The sequence below is a fragment of the Pinus tabuliformis genome, chromosome 5_2, assembly GCF_031772625.1.
Source record: "Pinus tabuliformis cultivar Carrire ecotype Pingquan chromosome 5_2, CPIR1, whole genome shotgun sequence".
In the NCBI taxonomy this organism is placed as follows: Eukaryota; Viridiplantae; Streptophyta; class Pinopsida; order Pinales; family Pinaceae; genus Pinus; species Pinus tabuliformis.
In genome coordinates this window covers 974,383,447-974,401,216 of record NC_142306.1, presented here as the reverse complement: position 1 = coordinate 974,401,216, position 17,770 = coordinate 974,383,447, and the positions used below count along the sequence as shown (strand labels likewise).

The following is a 17,770-nucleotide window of genomic DNA, read 5'->3' as shown; positions in this document are numbered from 1 at the left end:
GGTCCTTTTCTTTGGGGTTCATTTCTTTTCTTTTTTTACCATTTCATTCTTTTTGCCCTTTGATCTTTCTTTTAGGGCATACCCTCTTTACATTTTTTAAGTTTTTTTATTTTTTCAAAATATGGAACCTTTGCAGCAGGGAAAGGATGAACATATTAGGGATTTTTACCAGTCAATCATGAAATATGACACCTATTGGTATAGGAGCATAACACTGGCTCCACTTGGGGATGGCTTTTCCTGGTGAAAATTCAAGAATAGCAGGTCAGATGGCCTTATGTATAATTCTTGCTACATTCAGAATCTTCCTTTGCTGTAAGTAAACAAACTGTACAGAGGACCATGTAAAATATACACATCTCTCATGAGCTGATCCAAACAATTACACCTCTGTTTTGGATAGTTTGTCTAAATGTTTGTTCTCATATTTTCAGCTCCCAAGTCTTCTACAATTTCTGGTAAACTAAAAAAAAGGTAACACAAAAAAGGTGGTAAAGTTCCTTGACTGTTCCTCAAAATTTCCTACACATTCCTTCCCATTCTTATTGCTGTAATAAACTGCAGAAACTAAGCATCGTTATGTACAAGTTAGAGTCCTGACATATCAACAAACTGGATCAAAATAATGTTTCAGCATCCGACCATTAACTGGTCCATCTTCTGCTTCTGTACCATCCAGGCTTTTCAAAAAGTAGGTATTGTTTCCCTGTGAGGCCTGAATAATAAAAGGTCCCTTCCACAGGAAGTCAAACTTCCCATGTTTTCCTTTATCTTCTCTTCTGGAATCCCATTTCAGAACTTTGTCTCCTATGAAAAAATCCTCTGCCTTAGTCCTCTTATCAAATATCTTCTTGAGTTTTTCTTGTAGCACTTGAGATCTTTGATATACCTCTTCTCTAGTCTGCTGCAAATGTATAGTCTGATTTATTCTTCTCTGGATGTCATTTGGTTGTATTTGAACTTCTTGCAACAATTTCATTACAGGTATTCCCAAGGAGGAGGGAAATACAGCCTCCATACCATAGACAAGCTCATATGGACTAGTTCCAATGGATCTCTTGGTAGTCAGTCTGTCTGCCCATAATGCATTTATAAGCTTCTTATGCCAATTTTTCTTGTTTTCTTCCAATACTTTCTTAATGATATTCATCAGGCTTTTATTGGATGACTCAGCTAGACCATTACCTTGGGGGTAATAGGCTGTGGAGTGGCCTAAGGTAATGTGGTATTTGTGACAGAAATTGATCATTCTCTTGGATTTAAAAGCAGCAACATTGTCAGTTATAATCTTTTCAGGACAACCAAATCTAGACAGGATGTTGGTTTCTAGGAATTGCATGATCACTGAATCATTGGCTTGTCTACAAGGGATGGCCTCTATCCACTTGGTGAAATAATCTGTGGCAGTCAAAATCCATTTATGCTGGCCAGAAGAGGGAGGGTGAATTTCCCCAATGAAATCTAAACCCCATTGTTGAAATGGTCTTTCAGTGGAAATTGGTTTAAGGGGTAGAGGCAGAAGTTTCCTCTTGCCTTCAAAAATTTGACATTTATGGCAAGTAGTAACAAATTTTTTGACATCAGCAAACAAGGTGGGCCAGTAAAATCTAGCCCTTAGGATTTTATCAGCAGTTGATTTCCAGTACAAATGTCCACCACAGTCCCCTGCATGAAATTCTTTGAGTACCTTGTCAGCTTCATCTTTTATTAGACAATTTAATAGAACACCTTCATGATTTTTCCAAACAAGAGTGCCATCTAAAATACAAAACCTTAAAGCTTTCATTTTTATAAACCTTTTCTTTGTTCTGGATAACCCTGGAGGAGCCTGCAGGTTTAATAATACATAACATATATCAGCATACCAAGGTGATTCTAGGAAGGCCTGGCTGATTTGTGGAGTCGCCATCTCCTGTTCATTATCCATTTCATTAATATCTAGGGCTTGGAAATTGGTTTCAGTCAAGAGTTTAGCCAATCTCTGTCCTTTTATAAGCTTTGTAGGTTTTATTTCAATATCATATTCTAACATAGTAGCAATCCATTTACCTCTTTTGCTTCAATCCCCTCTTGGGTTAGGATATCTTTGACAACAGTGCTTGGCACATAAGCTATTATATGAGAGTATAGTATATAGACTCTGAAATCTTTGATGGCTTTCACAAGTGCATAAGCCTGTTTTTCCATGATTAGGTATTTTAGAGGTGCATCCCTCAGTGCTTTGCTAAAGAAGGCTATGGGTTTTTCACATCCTTGATCATCTTTCTGTAGCAAAACGACAACAATAGTGTGTTCTGATGCAAATGAAAATATTATGAAGTCTCTGTCAAATTTTGGGCTTGTAAGGACTGGTGTTTTGGTCAAGGCTATCTTGATTTCTTCAAATGCCTGTTTGGCTTCTAATGTCCATTTGACCTTGGAATCTTTTTTCAGCATATTATTCAACAATCTAATTAATTCAGCCAAGTTGGGTATGAATCTTCTTAAAAAATTGATTTTCCCTAGGAAAGCTTAGAGTTCTTTGACATTTCTAGGATGTGGTATTTGTAAAATGGCTTGTATTCGGTCAGGATCAATTTTGATGCCATCTCTTGAGATTATGTGACCTAACAGTTTGCCATCTTTTAGGCCAAATAATGACTTTTTTGGATTTAGTGATATACCATATTTTCTGCAGGTTAAAAACACTTGCCTCAGATGATCTAGGTGCTGCTGATCTAATTTGGAAAACATAGTGAGATCATCTAAGTATATGACTAGAAAATCATGAATTTCTTTAGCAAAAGCTATGTCCATTGCATGTTGGAAGGTTGCCCCTGCATTATTGAGTCTAAATGGCATTTTCACAAATTTGAAAGTTCCCCATGGAGTTGTAAAAGCAGTTTTTTCTTGATCATTAGGGTGAACTAGAATCTGGTTGAAGCTTGAAAACCCATCCAAAAGTGAGATTCTAGAGGCACCTACTACCCTTTGTAAAATGTGGTCCATCTTAGGTAAGGGGTAGTGGTCCTTTAAAGAGACTTTATTTAAATCAACACACAGTCTGATTTCTCCTGTTTTCCTCCTAGTGGGCACTAAATTGGAGACCCATTCTAAAAATCTAATGGGTGCAATTATCCCAGCTTCATACATTCTTTTGACTTCTTTTTCAATTAGAGGGAGGAGTACAGGGTTGACCCTTCTGAGTTTTTGCTTGAAAGGTTTCTAATTTTCTTTGAGGGGTATTGTATGCTAAATCACAGAAGTATCATAAGATTTGAGATCTTCACAACTCCATGCAAAAACGTCCTGGAATTCTTTGAACAGTTCAACATATTTAAGCTTTTGGTCAGGAGGAAGAGTTTTGGACAATTTTATCATTTTAGGATTTTGTTCAGTCCCTATGTTACAGTCCTCAATTTCTAGATTTAGAGGCTGCATTTTGGGCTTCCTTGGGATATCATTAGAATCAAAAATGTCTTCCAGAGGAGTTAATCCTGTGGGTAAATAATTGTCCTTTAAATTAATAACTTCAGATTCTCCTCCAATAATTTCATCAACGTCTATTTCTTTAAGCTCTTGCAACTCTTTGCTGGTAAATTTCGTTGGATGTAGTATTTGAGTTGTCGTTTCAGCTGAAATGTGTGTTTCAACTTTTTCTATTTGATCAACTTCACAAATAGTGTCCGTGTCTATATAAGCGCTGAAAAATTCTTCTTTTAAGGTCAGGAAATTATTAAATTGAGTGTCGTTGTCAAACACTTGCAAGTTTTTTACATTGTCAGGTATAGTTGGCCGGTGTTTAATCTCAACTGTAAAATGATGATTAGGCTCAAATGGTAGTTTACAAGTGTTGGCGAATGTTGCCAAATTGTGAGCATGCAAATTGTGTTTCCTTGGAATTTTGGCAAGCTGAGTTTCAAGAAAGGTATTGAGTATTTCAATTGCTGCCCCTCTATAAGACCTTAATCTGAGATCATTTGTGAGGAAGTTTCCTTTCATTTGTTGAATAACTAAATCAGAGTCTCCCAAAATTGATACCCTAACTGCCCCTAGACTTTTGATCAATTTAAGTCCTAGCAAGAGGGCTTCATATTTAGCCATGTTATTAGTGCACCTAAAATTCAACCTGTATGCATGCCTTTCAGCATGATCATTTTCCATATCATGTATCCAAATTCCTACTCCGGCTCCTAGTTTATTGACAGATCCATCAAATTCCAAATACCATAGGATTTCATGATTATAGCCAGCATGAGGAGTCTTAGAAATTTGCTTGCTAGGGAGATTTGGATTTTCATTTTCATGTGGTTTCCCTTGTATGTCTCATATACCATTGTTCACAGAAATCTCTTGAATTTGAACACTAGATTTTACATTTATGTTTTTTTTTTTGTGCTAATGCTAAAGCCTTGTCATCAGTTGGAGGGTAAATTTCAGCATTGTATACGATGAAGGAGTCCATATCAGAATGCATGGAATAGATGGGAAAATTCTAGGGTTTCCCCTGGCTGCTCAACACATATTTCATCAAAGTTTCTCGGTACAATCTCTTTGGCTGGCCAAATACTAAAATGGTAGCATAGGACATGTCCAACTGTAAATATCCCTGGAGCTTTGCACCCCAAGATCTAAACAACAACATGCCATATTTTGGTGGAATATCAGCTACCACTACATCCATTAAAATTGTTTTGGCAAGGTATTGAACTAATGATACACATAAATCTTTGATCAATCCTAGACATCTGACCTGGCTTGAATCAAAAGAGAACAAGTCTTTGTATGGCCTGGTGATATCTAGGTCCAACTTTTCCATTACATATTTGGGCATTAAATTATGGGAACCTCTAGAATCGAACATTGCATTGTGTAGTATTTTGTCATGAATATTCAGACCTACATAGAAAGGAGGGACCCCCCTCTCTACCGATTTGTTGTTTACTTCAGGGCAAAAAATTAATTCTGGTTGGTCATCAAGGACATTTACTACATCTCTGTTTTCTGAAATTTGAAGTGATCCGCTGATTTGTTCTCTATAGACATCGTGTTTAGCCAATTCTGATAGTGGAATTGCTATCTTCAATTTGCCTATTTCGGTCTCAAGGTTGAAAGGTTTTTCTGTTTGAATTTTTTCATTTCGGGCAGTGAGATTTTCTTTTTTTGTTGTTTTTTCAATGCTTTTTCCTTTATCAGGAGTAGTGCTATGGGCTAAAGTTGCTTCTATGTCAATTTCTGGAGGTTCTCCCACAATTTCTTTGGAAGGAATGGAAGCTAAAGACTGTTTATTAGGTTGTTGATTATCTGAAACATCTTCAACTATTGGACTGTTTGGGTTAGGAATTGCTTTAGGAGGAGTTTGTATAGGAGGGTTCTTGATTTTAGCTTTGCTAGATTGTTTAGTTTCTTTCTATTTATTGTCATCAGGGACATCTATTCTCCTACTTCTCAGATTATATTGCTTGTGAACTTCATAGATGGTTGTGTCATATCCCTCCCTAAAATCAAATGATTCCCCTGATTGGATTTGGAACTGATTAAGAGTGTGAGCTTCTTGGTCTTCTTGGGTTAAGAAAATTTGTTGTTCACTACTGAGTGCCATTAAGTTAATTTTAGTGTCTTCTGTTGGTTCACTAGAAGTTGAAGATCCAGCATAGTTTTCTTGGAATGGAGGTCTAATGTTTTGGTCAGGGCCAGCCTTTCCAGTATTGGGATTCTGATTTTTTTTTAAATTTGGGTTTCTTCCAGTGTTGCTTGGTTGACCATCCCAAGGGGATTTTCTCTCAATTGTTTCTACTCTATCACCAAGTCTGTCCATTCCTTTAATGATAGCATCTAATTTTTGTTCCAAGGCAGAAGGTTCTTCTTTGATGGGTACCCTCCTCTCAGCTCTGGCCTGAGCTCGTTTAGAAATTAGGTTGGCCTCAACACTGACAGCTATACTTTTCATGTCTTCTAGGCTTTGAGGAGCCCTTTCCCTAAGATGGTATGCCATGTCAGAGTCAAATGCATCAGGAAATTTGATCAAGGCCAAGTCTGGCGGGGGCCTGAGATTCTGACGAATAGCATTGTATACATTGTTAAATCTGGTGCAGTAATCCTGAACAGTTTCTTGTGGACCTCTCTTTAAGTTTTCATATTCTGATAAAATGTGGAGAGGATCCTTTTTCTTTTCCCATCTGTTTAATAAGGTTTGATAAAGAGCCTGTGGATCATTGACAAAGACTTTCATTCTTACATCATCATCATCAATCTCATAGTTCTCAAAATAGTCCATCATTTCTTGGTGTGTTGTTGAGCTGTGTAAGTGCCAGTACCATCAAAATAGGTGATTTTTCTTTGATAATCTTGAGGCATAGCCCTTGGATTTGTCGGTAATTGCAGGGGAGCATATCAGTTTGCCATGTTTGCAGAGATGAGTGTAACAACTGGAAGAATAGGGATACCAGTTGAAATATATGTTGTAGATGGGGGAGTGGAAAAGATGGTTTGAAGTGCTGATGGTGAACTAGGAGAAGCAATAGTAATGGTAGAAAGGACTGGTGCTTTTCCAGGAGTAAGCTCAGATTGGATAAGGTTCTGCTGGCTTCTAAGGTTCTTAGGAATCAGATTAGGATTTTGAAACATAGGTGGGGGATTTGGATCTGGATTTGATCTAGTGTAACAAATCTTCTTCTTTGGAGCCAGCTTCTGAATATATTTTTGGTTTTTCTTGAAATATTTGAAGGATACAACTTTTGACAGTATCTTTCTAGGAAGTTTTAAAATATGGGAGTTTTGAATTTTCCTAAAGATCTATTGAAATAGGGAACTGATCAAGTATTTGAGACAACTGTTCAAAGCCTAAAACTAGACTGGAGATAGACTAAAGCAACTTTTATTTACTCCTGCAATTGCATAGCAAAAGTAGTTTCAAAGGCTACCTGGCTAACTTTAGGCTCCATTTGTAGCTCTTAAAACAATTAAACAACAGTAACAAACAATTATTCAGATCCCTAGCGAAGTTGCCAATGATGTTATCACTCAGGTTTTTCCCTAAAGTTGTAGGAAAGGGAATACGGCCAAGGTAACCACCAACCAATCTTTTAGATACAGATTCTAGCCAATCTGCATCCAGAGAGGGCTCTCTCTTTATGATTTAGCTATGTTTGAGGGATATTAGGCTAGTTATGAAGTGCAAGGGTTTTGTTTAGAATTTGGTTGGTTGGTGGTGGATGTTCATAGCCTTGACTGTAAAACTGAACAATTTTTGGAAATAAAAAGGCTGTTGGAACCATTTTGTCTAGCTCACTGGATGAAGATTTGATGCTAAGGACCATGTTGTAGAATTCTTGAATCGTTTTATGGATCAATAAGTCCCTTCTAACTTGTGTCTTACAGTTTTTTGTGTTTACTATATCATATATGTTTCATGATCTAAATAATAGAGAAAAAGAATAACTCAGAATTTGCTTGTATGCACTCTATGTTCAGTCTCTGTTATTATTAATGTTTTCTTCAGAATCAGCATGAATAGTGAATTCTTAATTGCTCCTGTTTTCCCCTGGTTCTTTCATCTTGAATATTAGCTAAGGAATCCTTAGTTTCTCTTTAGCAGTAATCATCCATTTTCCCTCTATCAACGTGATGAAGGATTCTTAATTTCCCTTCACCCATTGACTCCATTCCATCTAACTCCAGCCTATAAATTCTTCCATATTTGAGTACCTTGCTTTGTGATAAATCCTCTAATAAGAAACCTAACCCAGGAAGCCATCCTTCTTTGACTCCATCATGCCCAATGGACTGAAATGTTTCAGCTTTACCTCACTGTTCTATTGAGTCCCCATCCTTCCAACCAAACTCTAAACAAAACCCTTGCACTTCATAACTAGCCTAATATACCTCAAACATAGCTAAATCATAAAGAGAGAGCCCTCTCTGGATGCAGATTGGCTAGAATCTGTATCTAAAAGATTGGTCTGTGGTTACCTCGGCCGTATTCCCTTTCCTACAACTTTAGGCAACAACCTGAGTGATAACAGATAGGGAGGATTTTTCTTGGGTAATGGGGCATCTTAAGTCAAGAAAATATCCAGGGTTTTAGCTATTTTTGCAAATTCCAGTTTCTAATATAATTCAATAAGTGCTTCATGAGAGAAAGTAGTGGCATTCTCTATTTTAGGATCTTGCATCATTTAGTCTATAGCTTGGGGAGTTATGGTGAATAGAATTTCTTGAGTAGGGGCAATAACAACTCTTTGGATAGGTAGATAACAAGCATGCCATTTCATGACGAATTCAGGGGTGCTGTGGGTACGGGGAAATATACAGTGGGGCAAATTGGATTCCCACGGTTGAATATCATCAAACTTATCAATGAACTTGTCCTCAAGCCAACAATACATTTCAAATAGATCAAACTTGCATAGGGTTTCATGAATTTTGTAGTCTCTGTCCACCAAGGGAATATGGTGAAAATCAATGGGAGGGTGGATCAGAGGACTCATGGGTTCTTCTTGTCCCTTGTCTTTCAGAGGCATGATTGGATAAAGCTAAAAACACTAGTGAAATCTAGATTGTGCAGGTTACAGTGTGCAGAGATGGAATTGGGTTCAAGATAACAGGAAACAGAGGCGCTAGCTTAAACAAAAGTTAGCATATATGATGCTTGGCCGGGTGAAACAGGTGCAGTTTGAATTGGCAAACTTGTAACAGAATAATGGAAATGGAAGTGTATAAAAGTAATAACTGGTGAATGGGTGAAAGGAGGGACTTTATAATCTTCTAGCTTTCTCGTTGATGGTGGCGCGGTTTCATTGGATTAACAGTTAAGTAATTTAACTACTCAACGGATTGATTTTGGAGGGAGAAGATGTGATTTGCGAGAGAAACAAGCGGATGAGGTGAGGAGAGGGGATTGGCAGGAGCGTAACGGATAGAGCAGCGGTATCGGATGGTGAAGAAACCACTTTTCAGAGGAGGTGGGGGGGATAGGTGGTTAATAGTTTCAACCAAGGGGGCATCTGAAAACACAATATGACACCATGTTGCGGTGGGGGTAGCTTTCAATACCACCCATTTCGGACCCCCTCCCCGATGGTAAAGTTCAGACGGTGAAGGGGTGCCGAAACGTAATGTAGGCTGTCGGATGTTAAGAGGTGGGCGCGAATGAGGGGAAATGTGACAGGATATTATCGTGATGTGATGGGGCATATAGTGGGGTAGGAAAATGTATTTATTGGGGTATGATTGTATGTGTAGTGGGGGAGGCAGATGGATGAAAAATATGAGCGGAGGTGTGATTTTGGGGTAACAAAACTTTGGGAATAATGGAATAATATACCAAATATTATTTGATATATCGGACTTTAGGGTAAAAATTTAATCCTTTTTCATTTTTCTGTGCATGAAAGTATATTTGAAATTCAACTTAGGATAAATCTTTCATGCTTGTCCTGAAATCATCATTGTGCTTCTACGTACCCTTTCTTATTTCAACTCTTTTTCTAGGCTAACATTTTCTCTTCTTGATTTGCAGGGTGCATTTAAACTAGAAGACCCAAATCATTTTTCTTTTATGAAAATCTACCTTATGCTATCACTTATCTCACCATTGATTCAGATTAAACTATTGAATCAATTTTATTTCTACCTAGCTATTGATTTACCAAGATTAAGTTGTTCGGTAAATCTTTATTCACTAACCTATTCAACAAAAATTTAAATGTGCTCAATCATGATTAAAATGTATGATCTAAATAGAACTTTAGTCATTGTGGCATTCAAAAACAATTTTCACACAACCTTATTTGATAATAAATTAAAAGAACTAACTTATCAGTAGTGGCATTTAGACTTGCAACACTTTCCGTTTTATTTTTTTATTTTTTCTTTTGGTGGGCTTCTTATTTCCTTTTTATTTATTTATTTTCTTAACATACCCTCTTTTCATTTTCTTTTTCATATATTTTTGAAAATCATTTGAATATTGAAATTTATGTACAATATGAAATCACAAATACAAAACACTCAATCACCTTGAGATCCTGTAATTTATAGGACCCTAACAATGGCTCCAGCTGGGGATGGCACTTCTCCCCGTGAAGTGTCAAGAACATATGATCAGTTGCCTTAAGTAATCCATGTCTTTAATGTCTTCATCTGATTTCTTTGTTGTTTTGAGATACTATTGGTACCTCATCAATCCAGGCTTAGGGCATTCACTACGGGCTTCAACCTTTGTTAATAAGTTACCCAATCAAAACCATAAAGACTATGATATTTACAATGATGTACGAAAAATATGTAGGATAAAAAAAGTAGTGCTTCAACATCTTGCCATTTACAGGACCTCTAGGTATCTCGGCTCCATCTAGCTCTTTAAGGAAAAATGCATTATTTCCCCTGAAATCATGAACAATATATGGCCCGTTCCAAATATTGTCAAACTTTCCATGTTTGCCTTTGTCCTCTCTCTTGGAATCCCATCTCAAAACTTGGTCCCCAATGTTAAAATCATCAGCTTTTGTTCTTCTGTCAAATAACTTTTTAATATTTTCTTGAATAACTTGGGTCTTATTGTATAGTTCCTCTCTGGACTGTTGTAACTAGATAGTTTGATTAATCCTTCTCTGTACATCATTGGGTTCAACTTGCACTTCTTGAATGATCTTCATGACTGGAACTCCTAAGGAGGATGGAAAAATTGCATCCATTCCATAGACCAATTGGTATGGGGACATGCCAATTGATTTTTTAGTAGTAAGTCTATGAGCCCAAAGTGCATTGACCAACTTGTTATGCCAAGGCTTTTTGTTGTCTTCTAACAACTTTTTGATGATGTTTACCAAACTTTTATTTGAAGATTCAGCCAAACCGTTACTCTGAGGCTAATAAGTTGTTGAACATCCCAAAGTAATGTGGTATTTATGGTAGAATTCAGCCATATTTTTAGATTTAAAGGCTACAACATTATCGGTGATGAGTTTTCTAGGACAACCAAATCTGGAGAGAATATTATTCTCAAGGACTTTAATAATGACAACATTGTATCAACTCTAGAAGGGGTGGCATCTATCCATTTGTTAAAGTAGTTGGTGGTTGTGAGAATCCACTTATGTTTTTTTTTAGACTTTAACGGGTATGGATTTTATTGAGCGGAAAAACAGCTGCCGCGTATTGAAATTACATCAAATAGGGAATTCGTTCCACATATTTCGAGCCTCATCAGGTCTGAGAGCCTGGGTAATTTTACTATGCTGAAATGGGATTTGAGATTGGATCAGTCCTAGAAATTTCCACTGCCCAAACGACGACGCTTCTGTTCCTCCGCCCGGAGTCCAACTGATGTTTGCCCAACTAATGGCTTGTCAGTCCAGAAAGACCTAGAACCAAATCTTCGAATCAGCTCGATCCTCTCTGTTGTTTGCGGTCAATCCTTTACCGCCACTGGCTACCATTCTTTGAGCCCAAACGTCCAGTTGGATAGCAATTTTTATGAATCTGATTTTAATGCCTTTCTCAGGGACAGAATGCTCTCCTCGTTCGTATCCCGCCCCTGCTAATTTAGCTGGATCCTTAAGCATGCTTCTTTGGAGGCAGAGTCCCTTCCATTCGGAGATTAAGGGATGATGCATATCGATTCATCTGAGTTAACTAGCAGTGATCTTCTGCAACGGATAGAGCCCAGATTGGCTTCTAGGTCAGCTTGACTGTTCAGATGTCTCAGAATATGAAAAAAGGATATTTTCCAGAATTGGGGCAGAGTTAACTTGATTTTCTTGAATATGGAGGCTAATTGAATCTGCGAAGGAGTTGAATTGAGGTTCAATGCTTGGATAATCAGCCTGGAGTCTCCAAAGACTGACAAAGTCTGTAGTTTCCTTTTGATAGCCAGCTTGAGCCCTTGCCATAGAGCCAGAGCTTCAGCTCTGTTATTGGATTCGATGCCCAGCCCCCAATGGAACCGAATTTCAGTTGAACCATCTGGATTCAGAATAACCCCACCCCCACCTGCAGCTCCGGGGTTGCCTTTAGAGGCCCCGTCGAAGAAAAGACAGTGTTCCCCCAAAGCAGACCGCCATTTGATAAACTCCTGTTCTTCCAGGCGAATTTCCCAGTTAGCTTGATGGATAGCTGGAGGTATGGTTTTGGGATCATAGTTTGGAACAAGTTCTTTGAGCCAAATCTCTTCCGCATTGTCCAGAGCTGCTTCATTCCTTAAACCATGTTTGGTGTCCAATGTCTCTCCCAGTAAAGCTTGGATTTTAATAATGATTTTGCTAGGATTGCATTTTTCATCCCTGAACAGCCTATTGTTCCTCTCCAACCACAGCTTCCAGCAGGTAAATTTAGGAATCCATATCCAGGCTGTTTTGAGGAGGCATTTTTTTGTAAGATTGAACGGGGACAATTTGGCCCAATTGTGAAGCAGGAAAGGAATGTTACCAGGAAGCTCCACAGCCCCTGATCTCAGGACCCCCCTCCAGACCTCACGGGCAAAGGGGCAAAGTAACATCAGGTGGTTAGCCGACTCTTCCTCTGACAAACACAAAGGGCATCTGGATGGCCCTTCCATTCCACGTTTTCTCAAATTATCTCTGGTGAGAATGCTGTTATGGGCTAACGTCCAACAGAAAAAGTCGATTTTGGGAAGCGAAGGAAAGGCCCAAATAAATCTCCATTGAGTAGGATCAGGGGGGACATTAGTAGTAGCTGTTATACTTTTGTATCCTTCAGAAACTGTGTAGCTGCCAGAGGTGGAGCCCCACCCTCTTTTGTCTTTAACTGTTGCTTTGATTGGAGATTTTCCTTGAAGTTTATCTAAGAGAAGCGAAGCTTCAATCTGCAGCCTTTGGGGAATCTCTCCCAAGTACCAACTATCCCACCATCGTCCATTATCATTTGTCCAATTTGAAATGTCCCACAGGGTGTTCAGGTTATTGGATTGTAGCCAGTTTTTAATGTTTGTCAGTCCTTCAACCTGATTCAGAGGCTGTTCACCGAGGATTGGATCTTCCCAGATTCTGATTTTTTTCCCATTACCTGGTATCCAGTAAAGGTTGTGACTGAAATGTTCCATAGCAGTAAGACAGAGTTTGAAAATCGGAGAACCTTTAATGATTTTTGGAGGCTGGTCCAAACACCTCAGCCGCTGTCCTTTGAAGTATTTCTTCCACAACACTCTCTTACTCCAGCTCGCCTTTCCAGCAACAATATTCCAAATAATTTTGGTGCCCAGGGAGAGATTCTGGGCACCTAGATCTCTTAATTGGAGACCTCCTTCCAGCATTGGTTTTTTAATAGTGTCCCATTTAACTAAATGGAGTCTTTTTTCATTATTTTTCCCCCCTTCCCATAGGAATCTTCTCAGCAGACTATCCATTTTACTGATGAAGGTTTTGGGAGCCAGCATAATGGAGTGTTGATAAAGTGGCATGCTTGTGAGAATGGATTTCATCAGGACAACCTTCCCCGCATTGTTCAGCCAAGTGGCTCCCCAAGCTTGAATTCTTAATTTTAGTTTGTCAAGCAGGGGCATCCAATGAGCAACTTTGGGAGTGGATTTGAAGATTGGTATCCCCAGGTATTTTAGAAACTCCCAGGTCTGAATTCCTTTCATCTCTAAGAGCCTGGCAATATCAGCCAGTTCCTTGACCGAGCAGTTCCAGCCATAGATAGTGCTTTTTCGGTAGTTTATCTTGCTGCCTGAGACCTCCTTGTAAATGTCCAGCTCCTTCTTAAAGGATCTTGCAGAATTTATGCTCGCTCCTCCAAGCAACAGAGTATCATCGGCAAATTGGGCATGGTTAATGTCTTTAACATTGGAAGCCATTCTGAGTCCTGGCAGAGTCTGGATTTGTTGACAGCTATCAAGTTGGAAACTAAGCACAGAGGCTTGAATAGCGTAGAGGAGCGGGGACAGCGGGCAACCTTGTCTTAAGCCCCTTGATGCGTTGAAGAACTTTGTTGAGCGGCCATTAACCAGCGGCGCAATCCATGGGGAGCCGATGCAGGCTTTCACCCAATTTATGAAGGAGATAGAGAAGCCCAATTTCTTCATAACAGCATAGAGGAAATCATGTTTCACCCTGTCAAAGGCATTTGCTAGATCAAGCTTTATCACCATGCCTTTCCCTTTTCGATGACAACTTGAATGAACTGCTTCTTGCACCAGCACAATATTGTCCAGAATCTTTCTCCCCTTGATGAAACCTCCTTGATTTTCCGGAATGATATCTGGCAAAACATTCTTGAGACGGTTGGCTATTGTTTTAGTGATCAGTTTATTGTTGGTGTTACATAGTGAAATGGGTCGATATCTGCCAAAATCAGCAGCTCCTTTTTCTTTCGGGATCAGGGCCAAAAAGGCCGAGTTGGTGCTACCTCCAATCTTGGAACAGGCTTGAGATTTCCTGATCATTCTCAAAAGATCTTTATTGATAGTAGACCAACAAGTTTGAAAAAATCTGGCATTGAACCCATTAGGCCCGGGAGCTTTATCTGGCTCCATGCCGTCCAAAGCCTTCTTGAGCTCATCCATGCTGATCGGAGCCGTCAGCATAGCGTTGACAGATTCATGAACACAATGAGGGATTAGGTCAAAGGGGTAGGCTTGGAAGTCTAAAGGAGGGTTTTCAGGAGCCGTATAAAGCTCTTTGAAGAATGTGTAAGCAGCACTTTTGATGCCTTCAAAATCTTTGACCACTGTATCTTGGGATCGAATTTCTGAAATAGATTTAAATTGCTTGCGTGCTTCGGCTTGCTTGTGGAAGAAACTGGTATTCTTGTCGCCAGCCTGCAGCCATAAGTTTCTGGATTTTTGTCTCCAGTACTCCTCTTCTTCCCTACTGTCTCTATGGAGAGTTTTTTGCAGCTCAACTTCTCTTTGAATCAGATTTTGAGATATAACAGACTTCTCCATTGCAGATTGATGGGCATCAAGGTTTTCTAAGGAATCTTTTCTCTTGGCAGTGGGTGTTTTCAGAGTTTTAGCCCACTCCTTGAGTTTTCTTTTAAGGCCCCTCAATTTTTCTTCCCACACATAGAAAGGAGATCCCAGGATCTGCCGATTCCAAGCTTCAGAAACCACTTCATGGAAACCATCTTGCTGAATCCACAAGGGACTGAATCTAAAAGGTATTGGACCAAGGTTTCCATCAAGGGATAGCTCGAGACTAATGGGTTTATGATCAGAAGTGCAATTTGGGAGAATCTTAGACGAGGTTGTTAGACCACATGAGAGGAAAGAGGATTGGACAAGGAATCTGTCTAGACGAGCAACTATGTGGTTGGGCCCTAATCTTTTGTTGGTCCAGGTATATTTTCCAACAGAAGGCTTGATATCCTCAAGATCCCAATCTAACATTGCGTCTTCCACCCATTCTCTAGCTAGATCCCTTACTGGGGAGCCACCCTTTTTCTCATCAATGGTAAGAGTGACATTCAGATCACCTGCAATAATGATATTTCCTGGCTTGTGCAATAAAAGAAAGGACTGAAGCGAGTCCCAACAAAATTTTTTCTCAACTGGAAGGACCGGAGCATAAATATTAAACATACTTACTTGTTGCCCAGAATCTTTGTGGAGGAGCTGGATGAAAATCCAGTGAGAGCAGATTTCTTCTTGAATCAATTCATATTTTGAGCTGTCCCAGAAGGAGGCAAGCCCACCAGAGGCTCCCCTAGCGCTGACAGCTCTTCCGGGACCTTTGTGCCAGAATGTCTTACTAGTTTGGAGGAGCGGATTATCCTCCATCTTTGTCTCCTGGATGAGAAGGATTTCAGGCGAATGTATCCTAACAATGTCTTTCAGGGCTTCTTCTTTCAGTCTGCTGCCTAACCCTCTGCAGTTCCAGGAGACGTATTTCATTATTTACTGCCTTGGGAGGTGGTGGCTCCTTTTGGAGCCCTGCTCTGCTTGCGCCCGGATCTGGTGTTCATCATTCCTTTTAGAGTTTTCTGGGAGCCTTGAAGGACATCCAGATAAGTTTTCTCCTCTCTCTGTTTCTTCTTGGATTTTCGTCCCCTAGTCGATTTGATAGGAGTGATTTGTGATCCATCTGATTCGGTGTCTCTCTCTTCTGACTCTTCCCCTGAATCAAAGGCTAGACTGATGTGCTCCTCATTACCTTCGGTTCCCCTTTGTTCAGCATCTGCTAGGGGATCCGGAGAGTTTTCTTCGGTTTCTTTCAGTTTATTCGAGTGGTCTTCAGTTTCTTCCTGATTCTCTGTTACATTCACCTTTTCAACTGAAGGGGGGCCTTCTTTTGTGATTGATTTATTCTGAGAATTGGCCTGGGGGTTCCCCATTGTCCCAGATTTTGTCTGTTCAGTAGCCTTTGAGACTACCTTGCCCTTTTTTATCTCTTTCCATCCTTCTTCTTCCACCTTGTCCCTTGATGGGGCTTTAGGGCAGTTTCGTTGGAAATGACCATGCTCATGACAGATTCTGCACTTGAAGGGCAGTTGCTCGTAGTCCAGTTTCTGGTAGTGATGCCATTCTCCAACTGTGAGTTTAATGGCTTCCGGTAGACCAGCTTCCAAGTCAACTTCCACGCAGATTCTTGCGCAGGTGTATTGGCCTCTATTGTCAGCTTTGTCAATGAATCGACCCAGCCCGTTTCCAATCTTTTGAAGAGATTGGTAGCTCCAGCAGTGGATCGGCAGGTTGGGGAGCCGGACCCAAACAGGGACCTCCTTTGGAACATCGACTGAAGGATCGAAATCAGGGGTCCATTTGTTCAGGAAAAGGCCTTGATTTCCCATGAAATACGGACCATTTCTGAACACCAGGTCACGGTCTTCCTTGGTAGTGAATTCGAAGATGAAAAATCCTCGGCCGACAGCATAGCAGATCACGCTGTTCGTCAGCAGAGGCCTCCAATTTCGTTGAACCCATTCATCTGTCGATTTTGTTGATGGCCAGTGACCCATAAATTTCCCGACCAATCCTCTGTCCACCAATGCAAGAGCTATTTTGATTGGTTGTTCTTCAGGCAGCGCGATCTCTGGTATTTCTTCAAGCTTTTTGATAAACGTTGGGACTTCAGGATTTGGCCGTTTTTTCCCTTTCTGGGTCAGGAGATTTCTGAATGCGGTTTCAGCAGAGAATGGAGGGGGGGGAGAGGCCTCTCCGCCCCCTGGAGCACCCATGGCGGCGGCTCAACCCGCTACGTTTCTTGACCTAATCGCTGTAAACGCGCGCGCAGCTCAGATCAGTTTTTTCTGCCGTATGTGCTTGAGAATCCACTTATGTTAGGCAGAGGAAGAGGGATGAATTTTACCAATGAAGTCCAATCCCCATTGCTGGAAGGGATTTTCAACAGAGATAGGCTTTAATGGCAGGGGCAACAATTTTCTCTTTCCCTCAAAAATGTTGCATTTATGGCATGAGGTGACTTGTTTGTCAATGTCAGGGAAAAGGGTAGGCTAGTAGAAACCAGCTCTAAGGATTTTATTGGCAGTGGTTTTCCAATAAATATTTCCACCGCAATCTCCTTCATGGAATTCCTGCATAACTTTTTCTACATCATTCTTTAACAAGAATTTAAGTAAAATACCCCCAGCATCTTTCCAATACAAAATATTATCTATAATGAAAAATTAGACTGCTTTTAACTTCAGAAATCTTGCCTTTGTTTTTTGTCAAACTAGGAGGAAGATTTAAATTAAATAAAACATAAAGCAAGTCTACATACGAGGGTGAGTTCAGAAATGGCTCATCAATTTGTGGAGTCACCTATTCCTCTTGATTATCTAAAGAATCAATCAAGTTAATTTCTAATGCATGGGAATTTGATTCATCCAT

At 39.8% G+C, this 17,770-nt stretch overlaps 1 protein-coding gene across 1 annotated transcript in view; it reads right to left on the bottom strand.

The window, feature by feature from the left end:
* The window catches only part of LOC149162543 (uncharacterized), a 55,164-nt gene extending 40,280 nt beyond the window's left edge, over nt 1–14,884 (bottom strand). Inside the window, exon 1 of the mRNA XM_089435216.1 lies at nt 11,825–14,884. Coding sequence (XP_089291342.1) covers nt 11,825–14,884 — 3,060 coding nt within the window. The remainder of the gene's footprint in view (nt 1–11,824) is intronic.
* Nucleotides 14,885–17,770: the final 2,886 nt, after the last annotated feature.